Source organism: Podarcis liolepis (genome assembly GCF_965112155.1).
Source record: "Podarcis liolepis genome assembly, chromosome: 16".
NCBI classification, from domain to species: domain Eukaryota; kingdom Metazoa; phylum Chordata; class Lepidosauria; order Squamata; family Lacertidae; genus Podarcis; species Podarcis liolepis.
In genome coordinates, this window is record NC_139567.1 from 43,706,136 (window position 1) to 43,720,683 (window position 14,548).

Genomic DNA, 14,548 nt, shown 5'->3' on the forward strand with positions numbered 1-14,548 from the left:
AGAAGTGGGTTTTGTGGGGGGTGGATTTGACTGCGGTGGGGGGGGGGGAAGAAAGGGGTACCGCTGTCAGGTAGCCTGAGGTCATCCAGGGTTGGCTGGTTGGTTTATTTTACTGCATTTATATCCCGTGTTTTCCTCCGAAGAGCTCGTGACGGTGTGCATAGTTCTCTCCCCACTCATATACGCCCCACAACAACCCTGTGAGGTAGGTTAGGCTGAGAGAGGCAGTGACTGGCCCAAGGTCACACCAGTCAGCTTCAGATCCTAAGCACTAAGCCAGTAGCCAGTAGGAAGAGCTGTGCTTGCTGCTTTCCTGAGCACCATCGTGGGTCTCCTAGGCGCACTACTCTAAGCAGATCCTCAAAGGCAGGAGCATATTGTGAGAATCGGGAATGACATCGTGGCGTACAAAAATAACTTGAAGCTGACGGTTGGAGACCCTTGAAGGCAGCTCGGCAGTTACCCACGGAGAGGCTCAAGAGGCTGTCGGCTATCTCCTTCTCCGCAGGGTAGGGTGATGGATCTCAGCATAGCACAGACTTCTCCGTCTCCAGCTCTCTCCAGCTCTCCAGGCCAGTGGGCATGTGACGTTTTTCTTTAAAATACATTTCAGGGATGGAGAATGGTGCAGGCGCACAAACCTCACCAGCCCTCTCTCCCATGCCCCTGACATTTGGCCAGGTTGGGCGCTTTCCAGGTGCAGCTTCGTTTAAGCTGCCGGAGACGGCAGTTTTTCCTCCCCCAGAGAGTCAAAGGTGCATCAGAAGGAGGATTTGGACTCTGAAACATCTGGAGGGGCGCCAGGGTGGGAAAGACTATCCTGCACACTCCTCCTGCCCTCACCTCTGGCCAAGAAGGCCCTGTAGGCTTTTGAGTTGTTTTGAAAACCTTCCTGAGTTGTGTGTGTGCAGACCACAGGAGGCGAAGCCTGCATCCAGCCACATCCAGCTCCCCTCAGCATAAGAGAGCCTGGCTGCTGGATCAGGCCAAAGGGGGCCCCTCTAGTCCAGCACCCGGTTCTCACAGAGGCCTACCAGGTTCCTCTTTGCAGCAATTTCCCCCACTTACGATTTCCTGCACTTACTCTTTCAGCAGTGGAGTTAACCTTTCTCTCTGGCCTTGGCCAAGGTCAGGAGGGTGCTCCAAGGGTTTTTAAACCCCAGTCCCGTTCATCAGCATGTGGCACCCTGCTCTCATCCAGGTGAGGTTTGGGGGCAGGTCCCTCCTCCTCGACTGCCAATTAACTCTTTCTTGGCTGGCCCTCCTAAGTACCTTTGTTGTGCATGTCAAATACGATCCTGGCGCCTGCCCTGGGAAGGACAGTTCTGATGCAGCCCTTTTCCCTCCTGTTCCAGCGAGGGCGACTCGGACGTCGATTCTGAGCTCGAGGACCGTGTGGATGGTGTCAAGTCATGGCTGTCCAAGAACAAGGGGTCTTCCAAGACGGTCTCCGAGGACGGCAGCCTGAAGAGCAGCAGGTTAGCATTATGGGGCCTGGGAGGACTCCCCTCCCCAGCCTCCATTCCTCCTCCTCCTCCTCCTTTTACCCACCTCCTCACCACTGGAATCGAGTTGGTGCAATGCATCCTGTTCCCAGCATCCACTTTTTGTCTGCATATGGGGCCTTCTTCTGGGAAAGGATTCTTGCAAGTGGGTTCCCAGGAAGAGAATCTGTCTCTGTCCAGAGACTCCAGGCAGTGAGTGAGGAGATGGGATCCCAAACTGCAGTTAGCTGTGGCTGATGGAATGGATCCCCTTCGTCTTCCTCTGGGCCACTTCTGGGCCCCCTGTAACTTGGCCAGACAGCTCCTGAATCTTCACACACACACACACACACATATTATCCTTGCAGGCATTCTCAAGCCCCACTTTCCTTGGGGGTGGGTGTCCGTCATCCCAAGGGGTTCAGTGCCTTCCTTCCTCTGCACCCACCTTTCTTGGGGAGAATGTCAAGTAGGCCAGGAAGGGGCGCCTGGGGGGGGGGCGTAAGAACATAGGAAGAGCCCTGCTGGTTCAGGCCACCCAGTCCAGCCTTCTGTTCTCACAGGGACCCCACCAGATGCCCCAATGGGAAACCCACAAACAAGATTTGAGCATACATACATGCATAATTTTATTTGTATGCCACCTTTCCACAGTTCAAACCACGCTCACGGCAGCTTACAACATGGGGGAAAACACATGGCTGCAACATACCAAAAGTAGCGAAAACAAAATGAAACATTAAAAAATACATAACCATATGGAACAAAATCTGCATAAATCACAAGGAGATCTAAAGTAAAGTTTTTTAAAAAAACAAACTCAACAGCAACCCAAGAGTCCATTCAGCAGCCTCAGCTTTTGTAGCTGGAGTCAGTCGGGGGCCTCCCAAGCCAGATGGAAAAAGGCCTTCAGGAGAGAAGGGTCATCCAGGACTCTCAACACGAGAGCACTCTCCCCTCCTGTGGTGTTCAGAAGTAGTGCTGCCGAGGGCAGAGCACAGCTGTAGTGACTAGGGCCGGGGCAGAGGGCTCTCTGCAGCCTTGGCCACGAGCCTGTCCCCCTTCCCCCTTCCCTCTGCAAGTTCCTGAACCCTCAATAGCACAAACTGAAGGCGCACGCTCCATTCCACACGCTCAGGCCACCGGAAGGTGGTCAGTGGCTATCTGCCTGTTGGCTACTGAAGAGGGTGTCTTGCTGGAGCAGCCCAGCCAGCCAGTTGCCACCTCTCTCCCTCTCCCTCCCTTTCCCCTCCCCTCGCTCAGAGTCTTTGGAAGTGACCAGGAACCAGACGGGCTATTTATAGGACACCTGTTGCCATGGCAACCAGCCGCACTGAGCCGCGGCAGCCTGATGCTGATGGCGCGGGCTGAGCCGAGGGTGCCTGCCTGCCTGCCTGCCTGCGGGTGTTACAAGGGCCTTTTGTGTTCCTCCGAAGTGGCAGGGGAGACGATGATCCCTCCCTGGGGTTGGGTGGGGGTTGAGAAGCTCCTCCCTGACCCCCCTCCCATATCCTGCAGCTGAGCAGGTGCAGAAAGGGTGGCAGGAGCAGCGCTAGTGGACCTTGCCCACCCCAATCCCAGCGCACTCCTCAAGGGAGCACCTGCTAGCGGGGATCGGGTTGGGTGTTTGTGTCAAAGCCATTTCTCACTTTGGGGATTCAGCCCCCCTGCTACCCCCCCACCAACACACACCCCTCCCCTTCCCCTTCCTTCCTTCCCCCAAAGCCACCCACACGTGCCATGTGCCAAGCAAAGGAAGATCTGAGGCACACTCTTAATTGGTTTAATTTATTCTTCGGCATGGATGTAAAACATTTTGTTATGGAAGATAATGCCCCCTTTTTGCCAATGCTGGGAATCAATTGTTACGTGCCGCCAGCGTTTTTCAGGTAGTTGACAACAAAATTAATTGAAATCAATAGCGGCTTTTTTCCGGGGGGGGGGAGGGGGGGAAGCAATGGTGTAGAACAATGCCTTAATTTGCATGATGCTTCCTGTGAAGTTAATTCTTTCGCAGACACAGTGTTGGGCTGTTTTCTTTCTGGATCTTCTTTCTCTCCCTTTCCCCCTCCCACATGCTCACTCAACCTCTCCCACTCTTCTTCTTCTCTCTCTCTCTCTCTCTCTCTCACACACACACACACACACACACACACACACACACACTCACGCTCATTCTCCCACAAGCACCCCAGCCCTTGAATTTACTGTCTCTCTCTTTCTGTGCTCTCCCTTGCTCCCTTCCACCTGCCCCGTCAGAACCGCCCTGAACTCAGTTGCTAAAGAGGGCAAGGAGGCTGACGAGAGGCCCGCCTCCGTCATGAGCTCCCTAAGCTACAGGAAGCGGGGCAACCTTAAGGACTCCATCGGTGGCAAAGGGGACGAGGAAACCCTCTTCTCCACCCTGAACGAGCACCCGGCCTCTCCCACCCGCTCCTTCCGCAAGGCCAAGCGCAACTCGGGGGCCAGCGGCCTGGACGACAGCAGCTCTGTCGCCTCGTGGAAGAAGCCCACCAGAGTGGTGGACGACCTGGACGAGAGGGGCTCGGTCCTCTCCCAGCCCTTCTCTGAAGCCAGCGGCCAGCTCTGCCACAAGGGCTTGGAGAAACGCTGGTCCATCTCGGCTGCGGAGTTCGACAAGACCTCAGTTCTGTCCGCTCCCATGAGTCACGGCGGGGCCTCCTGGGGTGGCCTGGATTCCCAGGAGCAGGATGCCAGGTCATCCCTCAGCTTCGCTCTCTCCAGCCCAGGCAGCTTGCGGCGGAGCACCTCCCGCCTGGACGACCTCAGCCCTTCCTACAGCCGCCCAGGCTCCCGCCTCTCCATGGGCCACTCCCAGCTGGACGACGCAGCCAGCATTGCCCCCAGCGACTCCTTCTCCCTCTACAGCCAGCACTCCCTTTCCCGCAGCCTCTCTGTGCCCCCGCGGCCCCGCAGCTCCGCCGCGGATGAGCTCCAGGCAGAGGATCCTGACATCCGGCCTGTCAGCCACCGCAGCTACCTGGACCCGGACCTGGAGGCAGCCATCAACGAAGTGCTGAGCTACAAGCCCATCAAGTTCAAGCGTTCCAGCCTGGATCCTGACTCCGACGACGACAGGAAGAGCGTGCGGAGCACCAAGAGTGCCGTCCTGGCCGAGCACTCGGCCGAGCCCCCGGCCAGCAGCCTGCGCAGGTCAGCCTCGGCCTTGGATTTCTCCAGGCCTCATGGCACAAAGGGCAAGAGCCGGAGGAGGAGCTCCAGCGAGTCCTCTTCCTCCTCCTCCTCTTCGTCCTCTTCCCCGGAGCGGCAGCGGAAGAGCTCCAAGAAGCGCTCCAAGAAGTCCAAGAAGAAGTCCAAGAAGAAGAAGAAGCAGCGCTCGCGCTCGGCGTCCTCAGAATCCTCTTCCAGCGGCTCGTCGGGCTCCACCGTCTCTTATCGCAGCAACTCCAGTGTCAAGAAGGGCCCCAAGCGGGCAGGCCCGGGCTCTGAAGGGGAGGACGTTTCCAGGGAGGGCCCTGAGGCTGGGAAGTCCAACAAACAGCTCAAGAAGGAGGAGAAGCAGCGCAAGAAGGAAGTGGACAGCCTGATGATGAAGTACCTGTATCGCCCGGAGAGCGACTAAGGCAGGTGGCATGGAGGCGGTTGTGTGCCAGGTGTGAGCACGGCGTTCCTGACTAACCTCTAACAAGGGGGAGGGGTGGGAGGCCCTCCAGGCTGGATTTGAGCCTTATCCTGGATCAACGGCAGCTCAGCTTACCCAACCGGAAGGATGTCCACGTTCTTCTTCTTCCCTGCATGCTGGCAGCGGATGGACGGCATGGGTCGACTTAGCCTCGGAGTGTGCATGCGTTTGGTGTGTCTCCCCAGTCACTAACCTCATCCTCCAGGACTCGCCTTCCTTTTCAGGCTGGATCCTGACTCCTGTGCACTGGGTTCTCCCTGCTCAGTCAAGGGGGCGGCACCTAACCTGCGTGGCACAGGGTAGTAGTGGGACATTTGTTTATTTCATTTCATGTTTTGCATTGATTCCTATAAAACATCTCCAGGAGTTCAACAATAACAGCACCAGAAATTATATACATATTAAATCACCTGGGTTTTATCCAGTACGGTGCTAAGGAACTCATTCTGTCTGCGCAAGGATTCATAGGGTCATCTAGTGGAAACCCCTACAAAGAAGGAATCCATGCTTGTGCAGCAGAACTCACCACTACCTCTCTTCTTCCTGAGCATGCTCTAAATTTGTTCTAGGTTTCTCCTCAACCCTCTGGAGCAGATTTGGAAAGGGGTGCGAGGAAGAGAGGGGGATAGTTTCCATTGCACCAGCCGAAATCCTTAAAGCTAACATAGCGAGCCCAATGAAAACAATTTCACAAATTTTATTTAAGGCATTTGTATGACGCTTATTCGCTTGCGTTTCTCAGCGGCGTACGTAAAAAAAGCCAAACTGGGTAAATTGAAACTGTGAAATAGAAATCTACGATAAAACCTAGCGCTATCTTGAAAAGCTTGCCAGAACGAGGAAGCCTCAGCCGTGCGCCTGAAGTTCTGCAGGGAGGGTTGCCTGTCTAATCTGTCTGAGTTGAGAGAGGGCTTCCACAGGCTTGAACGCACTGATGGTAACAGCGATTAGAACAATTTCATATATAAAAACAATTTCAAGTCCAATACAGATAACAGGCTGGGAAGAAGAAGAAGAAGAAGAAGAAGAAGAAGAAGAAGAAGAAGAAGAAGTATATCTCCATTTATTGAGAAAAGGAGGTCTTCAGATGACGTGGCCTGCCTGATGTTGAAGCCAAGCTCCTCTCTTTGTGGTTGGAGCAGGGCTGCCTGCCATCAATGGTGGCCTGGCTGGCTGTTCCTGCCATGCAGAGGTTCTCGGCATCATTGGTTGGCGTTATTATTATTATTATTATTATTATTATTATTATTATTATTATTCCCCGCCTTTTTCCTTGACAGGCCTCAAGGCGGCTTACAGATAAAAACAAGAATTACTAAAAACATGGGGAAATCTATCATTAAAAAACAATTAAACGTTGATAGAATTAAAACTATATACATACATAACATATACATACAGATGCACCTCTGCGGGGAGGCAGTTCCACAGCTTTGGGGCTACCACAGAGAAGGCCCTCTCCCCCTGGGCCACCACACCCCCGAGCCGCTGAGGGTGGAGGAACCACCAATCTCAGCACCTGAGAAAGTTTGTAGGGAAGGAGGTGATCTCTCAGCTATTTGGGTGCATGTGTATCTAAATCAGAATCCCACTTGGCCCGGTCAAAGATCAAGCCTCCATCCAATAAATGCAGCCCTTTTCTGGGCAGACCCAATTCCAGGTTGAAATCCAACCTGAGTTTTGGGCGTGCGTGTTTCTCCTGTCTGAATGGACTATTCATGGTCAGGTGAGCAAGCCCTCCTGATTGCCACCAGGGCAGATCTGCGGAACCAAACAAAACCCTGCCAGCACTAGGCCACCGCTTGCCCCAGCACTTTCCCCACCCACCCAAACCCAAGGTGCCCTTCACGTCTGCAGTGTGTGCCACCATGTCCAGGTGCCAGGCTCTGTCCAGCTCTGGAAGGCCATCATTGTGCAGGCCTGACCTGGAGGATTGTGCCTCCCACTGCCTCCATCCTCACAACCAGTCTTTCTCGTCTTCTCCAAGTTCACCCCCCTCCTCCTGGCCACTGATGGCTTGGTTTTATTCTGGCGGGTGGCACAAGAGATGCCAGGGTGCGTCTACCTAGGCCAGAGAGAAGGGAGTTCCCAGAGGGGGGCGGGGTGGAGAGCCATAAGAAAGCCGTGTCTCTCTCGGAGTGTCACTGCTGTTCTGAAGGCTTGAACATCTCCTGATGAGGCTGCGCTGCGCTTGGCAGCTGCGCACGCCCAGGTTGGGAGCCTTTGTTTGCCCACTTCGAAGATGTGACAAGCGAGAGGCGGCTGTGTGTGTGTGTGTGTGTGTGTGTGTGTGTGTGTGTGCTTGCCTCTGCAGCAAGCATTTCGAAGAGAAGCAACAGCAGCGAAGGCAAGATTGTGTGCGCGTCCCTCTTCCCCCTCCCTGCCAATCCCTAACAAAAATTTATTTGTGTATTAAATGGTTTCCGACAGCTCTGAATGGGAGAATTATCTAGAAAAGAGAGACTGCATTTTCTCTCTTTTTATTTCCTTCTCCCCGCCCCCACCCCCACACTTTTTTTTTTAAAAAAAAGACATTTTCTCTTTTAAATGTTCAATTACTATTGCAGCCTCCCGCAGCTGGGGGAATGTTGTGCTTTAGATTTCTTAATGCACTTAACGCTCCAGCTGCCATAACAAGAAATGGAGCTGGGAGGGGCAGGATTGGGTTCGGGTGCGCGAGTAAGAGAGGGGGCGAGGGGGGGGGAGAGAAGAGAAGAGAAGGAAGAAAATGTGTCTCTTTTTTCCTCTAAGCAACTGTGCAACAGGGTGTGGAATTGCTGAGAGCTGGAAGGAGGGACAAGGGAGGTCATTTAGTGAGTCTGTAATGCACAGCCTTCTTTTCTCTCCCGCCCCCAAGCCCATCTTAAGCACACACACTCCCTGTTTTCTGTGATCACTCCTGCAAGTTTCACACAATTTGGCCATGTGTGTGTTTGCGAGAACAGCAAGAGATGTGGTTAATGTGCCCGACACTGTGTGCATTGTGGGAGAAACCTGTGTTGTTGGTTTTTTTTAAAAAAAATCAATCCAGGTTTTCATCCTGAGAAAGAAGGGTATCAAAAGTCTGCGAAGCACATCCCCCCTCCCTCCTCCATGGCATTCTGGAGTGTCAAATAGTTTTATGGGTTTTATGGATTCCTTTTACGGCTTGGCCTATCGCTCTTTTGCCACCCTCAGCTCAGGGCAATGCTTCCCTGTCTCTAGCATGGTGGAGTGGGACTTGATTCATTTCATAGCTGAATTGCTCTGTTTCGCACTCCGCAAAACACAAACCGAAACGGCAACCGTCCTTTGAAATTCGCCTGAATTTTCCTAACGATCTGAATTTTTCCATGTGCAAAAAAAATGCATGTGCTGGGGTTAAAGTGTGCATAAAAATGTGTAAGTTAGTGAAAATAACATACCAAAAAATGCATTGCGGCCATGAACGTCGCTTGCAAAACTGTATTAGGCAGGATTATTACTTATTTTATTTATTTGTAACATATGCTGCTTGATTGTAAACAAAAACAACAACAGAACAGCCACCTCAAAGCTGTTTGCAATTAGGATTGCATACAAATATGTCTGCGTTAGGAGAAATTTGGAGTAAAAGGCTGCCAAATTTTCACGAGGACTTTTACACACACACAAAAATTATATATATGGGCAGTGACCATTTTGCAGTGACCTGGAACACAACCTCTGCATTTGCAAATTGACATAGCAATGTGGAGAACTGAACTTCAAGATTGGGAAAGATGGGGAACTTGAGAGGAAGGGAAATGGACAGCTTCCACCCATCCTTCGTCTCCAGGCCATTTGGGCTTATTTAATTTATTAATTTCTATCCCCCCCACCCCACCCCCTGGGAATTCCAGGTAGTGTGTGCATGGTTCTCCCTCCCTCCCTCATTTAATCCCCACAGCATCCCTGTGAGGTGGGAGGCAGGTCACACCCAGCGAGGGCTCCATGGCCGAGTGGGGAATTCAGACCCTGGTCTCTCCCAGATCCTAGTCCAGTGCTCTAACTGCTGCACCATCACTGCTGTGCAGGCTTCTGTTTAGGCCCCTCCTGGTTTGGAGAGCCGTCGCAGCTGGTTCTCCCTCCCTCCGGTCTGGATGAGCCTGAAACCTAATGAGGATGAAGAGATCTGAATCAGGATTCCCAGAGCTGTAGAGGAAACAGCTGGATCCGCTCGGATCCTGAATTGATTTCAGCTGCCCGACTTCCAACAAATCCTCGCAAGGCTCAAGTGCTGCTTTTCCCATTCGCGTGTTTGGATTTTACATTTGTGCCGTGCCCACAGCGGGCGTTCTCCTAACAGAAGACAGAAATGCTGTTTCAGACGCAACTTAACTAATTTGTGGGGGGGGGGGTGGCAAGCAAGGCTCAATTGCAAGGCTCCCATCACAAAGCTCCCCTCCAGCAAATCCTTCGTGCCGGGAGGGAATTTCCAAATGGCTCCGCGTAATGAGCGAGGTTATTTCTTCTCTCTCTCTCTCCCCCCCTTTTCCCCGAGCGTGGCTCGCAACAGATAGGGGTGAAATTTCCAACAAATGCCTGATTTGCTACAGATTATTTGCTTAGCTCTGCTAACTACGGGGGAGAGTAAATCACTGCAGAATGCCCTGGAAGTGTCTGGGAGAGGAGAGGAAAAAATATAAAATAAAAATGAATAATGAGCTCTCGTGAAAGTGAGCTGCTGGCTTAACAGTTTGCCAAGGCAAGCAGAGACCCAGAGGAGATGTGGGGGCCCCATCTATGAGCTGGGAAGAGAACCCCTGAATGCCCCACCGTGAGGAAAAAGCTCTATTTTAAATCAAGCTCTGCTTTTTGCAAACTACCTGTTCCTGAGAGAGAAGTCTCCTTCCAGCCAGCGGTGGCAGAGGGCACATAAGCCTACTCACGCCCCATAACCGCACCATCCAAGCCCCCAATTTCGTAATGAGCACAGGATTCAGTCTTCTGAATATCGGCACCCTTTCCCCTTCTTTTTAAAAGAAGCCTCATCTTTCTAGTCCCTAATACAGTGTGAGATCCTTGATGAGATTTCAAGCCAAGCGGAGGCAGGGGTTGGGAGGCAGTGTGCTGGAATGCCAGTAGTAAATTGCAGGTGCTTCATGTCTTGCCCCTTTAGCTTGCAGCGGCAGAATAAATTGTGTGCCGCAAGCAAAAGTGCATTGGCGAACCCACAAGTTATGTGCGTTGCAGGAATCTGTTTTTCTGGGCGCAGGATATGGGTTCTGAGCTGCTGTCTTCTCCTCGCCCTGGTTAGGGCAGAGCACCCAGAGCTGGCTTTGAAAGCAGAACTTGGACCAGGGCTTGGGGATGTTGGAGGCTTCTGATGGAAATCGCTTCTTCCTTCCATGCCCGGAACAGAAATCAATCCAGCAAATGCGATTGGGATTCACTGCTATTGTCACTTTTAGTCCGCAAACGATATGTAATAGATCACACTCCTCCTCTCAATTTGCATTGTGTTTCTTTGCATCGAAAGGAATGGGGGCGGGGAGCAATGCAACGACAAAACTGGCGTAATTTCATCACAGCAAGATGGATTGTGTGGCAAAAACTGAGTTGCTCCGGCCTTGTTTTGTAGGATGCAGCTGATGTGTGTGTGTCGGCCAGCACTACAGGGCATAGCAGTGGCCTTCCTGGAAGCCGCGTGGAGAACAAAGGGCGTTTTTACAACTGACACTAACCATTAGGCCTTCTTGCTGCTACTTGTGCATGTGTGTGAATCGATGGGATTAGAAGCTGAAGAAAGGCAGCTTTTAGGGGGGTGTCAGTCTGACCCGGGCAGGTGGCCAGCTTGGAAAACGCAAGCCGCTGAGCCTCCACTTCACTCAGAACAGCCCTCTGCCTCGGTTTTTGACCTTGTCCTCTTGTTTCCCCCTCCCGCAGCCCCCCCGGCTATCGGAAATCATTCACCTACGACAAGTCAGACGAGGAGCGAGACACTTTTGACGGCGCCCACCGGTCCAAGCACTCCTCCCGGAGCTACCTGAGCGACAGCGACTCGGAGAGCAAGCCAGCAGAGACCACAGCGTAGCCCCAGGCAGGAGCAAGGCTGGCGGGCCGTTCGCCTCCCGACCCTCTCTGTGGTTGGGCATGCCGGGCGCAAACGGAGGCACCCCTCTGCAGCACCAGCCTCCGGCCAGCGCGCTTCCAGGTAGTCTCTCTCTCGCCCCTGCCGCCAGCTTGGGGGCGCCACACGACCACCGTCCTCTTGCACGGGAGAGAAAGGCAAGGTCTCTGCGGGGCCACTTGTTCCTTGCGGCGAAGAGGTGGGCTGGGGGTGGGCGGCCTGGCCGCCCTGCTCAGCTGCAGGGAGCTCCACCCCCCACCCCGCCACTGCAGCCAGGCTGACCGGTGTGTGTGCCAGAGGGATTTTGCTCTCCTGCCAAGCTTGCCTCCGGTGGCCCCGTTTGTGGCTGCAGGACTGTTCCGTGGACAGCAGAGGATGCCAGCCCCTCCTCGCTTCCTCTGTGTGCGTGCGTCAAGGTGTTGGCGGGAGAGCCCTTCTCAACGCAGTGCCTGCCCCTCTTACATTATAATTTAAATCCGTTCTGACCTTTGTGTGATGTCCAAAGAAACGAGAAACAACCCCCCTTTTATTCAAAACCTTTTTTAGAAAAATAGCTGAGCCGAAAAACACAGATGCACTCTCTGTCTTCTGCCTCCCAACCATGGGAAAAAAAAACCCACCTGCCCCTCTAGCTCAAGTCTTTTGAGCACGCACAGCTCATGCCTTGCACGCTGGCACACTAAGCCACGTCATTTCCATGCCCGCATTTTCTTGCACTTGGATTTGGGGGTGGGCACAGGGTGGTGGTTGTTCTGCCACACCTTCTGAGCACCCCTGAGAGGCTCCCTACCTCCAGGAATGCTTTTGTTTTTAAAAGAAAGAGCGGAATGTATCCTCTCTGCCTTCTCCACACTCACAAAACCACACACGCCGTCTTTGCGCAGGGGGTCCCAGGTCCCACCCCTTCCGGTAACCAAAATGGCTCAGTCGTCTCCTCCCCCCCCCCCGGCTTGATCCATATTTTATCGCACATTTTTCTCTGCTGTTGCTCCTCCAGCAGACTTCCAAAGGAGCCGCTTTGCATTTTAGCTTCCCAAAACACCCTTTGCTTCCCTGGCCAGGAGCCCCCCACTGCCCCCCCAGCCCCAACGCTCACCTATAACCCTCGCTAAGTTATACACAAGACTGGACTCTTTGTGGGGGTGGAGAGCTGAGGTGGGGGGAGTGCTGGGGGCTCCCCGCACTGCCAAGCTCCTCTCTCTCTCTCTCGTCTGGGTTTGGTTTCTATTATTACTATTTTTTGCACTACTTCAGTTGTGCGTTGGATTTTTTTCTAATTTTATTTTTTGTTCCCTTCCCCTCCCTTGTCTGTCGACTTTAAATAAAATAAATGTCATTTATGGGTAGTGTAAACCCCTCTGGCCGTCGGTGTCTTCTCTGAGAGTGTCAGTGGTGGACTCTCCACCTGAGGATTTTAAGCAGAGGTTGGATGGCCCTCTGTCGGGGATTCTTCAGCTGAAATTCCTGCATGGCGGAGGGTTGGACAAGATCGCCCTTGGAGATCCCTTCCACCTTGACAATTCTGTGATTCTATGGTCCTGGCCAAGGGAAGGGGTGGAGGAGATACGTTTCCCCATATAATGGAGCCATAATTCTGCAAAAAAAAAAAACCACTCCACCAACCTCTACAGTTGGAAGCACACTTTGTTCTCTTGCTGCACAAAAGATTTATTTCTAGAGTGTGGAAACATAAAGATCATCCGCATTGACATGAGCCCACCTCTCTGTGTGAGTCCCTGACCTGGGCATTCCTCTAGTCCACGAAGAGGCAGGTCCAGCACACGTCCCTCCTGTAGAGATGCAGCAGGCAGCTTCCTCTCGACTGCAGGTCATTCTTCCCTCTGTGTCCACTTTAGAAGTGACACAACAATTCAGAGGTGAGATGGAATTGGGGGGGGGAGGGGACGGGAGTTCACTCTTGTTTGCTTTTGGATGAGAAAGTGCCTCATTCGCACTTTCTGAAAAACGATCCAAGAACTGGAATGCAGACCTTGATTGAAATTTGCTCTTCTCTGAATTTTGCGATGCAGTTTTCCAGCCAGCTAACGTTTGCAGAAATCATTAGGGGAGAAAGTGTGCCTCACAGTGCACCTTCTGTGATAATAACATGAACAAATGCATTACATCAGAGAAAATTGCACACAAAAATGTGTTTATTTCATGGGCTGGCAAACTAAGGCCCAGGGGCCAGATCCGGCCCAATCGCCTTCTAAATCTGGCCCGTGGATGGTCCAGGAATCAGCATGTTTTTACATGAGTAGAGTGTGTCCTTTTATTTGTGGGTTATTTGTGGGGCATAGGAATTCCTTCATCCACCCCCCCAAAAAATATAGTCTGGCCCCCCCACAAGGTCTGTGGGACAGTGACCAGCCCCTTGCTGAAAAAGTTTGCTGACCCCTGGTTTATTTGAAGAAAATGCAGACTAATTTTCACGCAGATGTTTAAATCCACAGAAGCTGTGGAAATGTGCAGAACTGAATTTCGGATCAGAACAAAATTTAAGAAACAGAGATCCGTAACCAGTAATTGTCTGTCCTTGGCAGCAACTGACTTAGAAGAGAATGTTGTAAATCAGTTGTGTGTTAAATCTGGCATATTAACTTTTTTTAAAAAATAGACAGACACCGGGCAACCTGTAGATGGTGTAGTGCTGGTTCAAAACACGCCCACTCGGTTTCACAGCACCAAGGGCGGAAGCATTGCCCCTTCCCCCATGCTGCTGTGAATTAGCAACCATTGTGGTGCAGGAATTAAGAGTGTTGGAGAGATCAGGGTTCAAATCCCCACTAGGCCATGATGCTCACTGGGCAACCTTGGGCCAGTCACTGCCTTGCAGGCTGACCTACCTCACAGGGTGGTTGTGAGGATACAATGGGGGAGGGAACTGTGCACAACACCTTGAGCTCCTTGGAAGAAAGGTGCGGTATGAATGCAATAAATACTAAATCAGCCTCCGCCAGCATGGCAAGTGCTCAGGGGCTCATGGGAGATGGACCCCAAGAACATCTGGAGGGCCGCTGGGTCCTCAGCTCTGCATTACTAGAACCTGCAAGGCAGAGGGGGTGACAACTCTGGGCGCAACACTGTCACACTGTTGGGAGAAGACTTCTGTCTTCCATGGCAGGAGTAATAATAATAATAATAATAATAATAATAATAATAATAACAATAACAATAATAATACAGTGGTGCCCCGCAAGACGGATACCTCGCAAGACGGAAAACTCGCTAGACGAAAGAGTTTTCCGTTTTGGAGGTGCTTCGCAAAACGAATCTCCTATGGGCTTGCTTCACATGACGAAAATGTCTTGCAAGTTCCTGCGGGTTTTT

The 14,548-nt window shown here is 52.2% G+C and overlaps 1 protein-coding gene across 29 annotated transcripts in view; it reads left to right on the forward strand.

Moving 5' to 3' along the window:
• The window catches only part of MYO18A (myosin XVIIIA), a 151,625-nt gene extending 139,054 nt beyond the window's left edge, over positions 1–12,571 (forward strand). For 21 of the 29 annotated variants that reach the window (XM_083479692.1, XM_083479695.1, XM_083479689.1 and 18 more), the window contains 3 exons: positions 1,356–1,478; positions 3,744–5,089; positions 11,035–12,571. In XM_083479692.1, coding sequence (XP_083335818.1) covers positions 1,356–1,478; positions 3,744–5,088 — 1,468 coding nt within the window. In that variant the 3' untranslated portion in view covers position 5,089; positions 11,035–12,571. The remainder of the gene's footprint in view (positions 1–1,355; positions 1,479–3,743; positions 5,090–11,034) is intronic. The other 8 variants (XM_083479705.1, XM_083479707.1, XM_083479702.1 and 5 more) reach the window with 1 other exon arrangement.
• Positions 12,572–14,548: the final 1,977 nt, after the last annotated feature.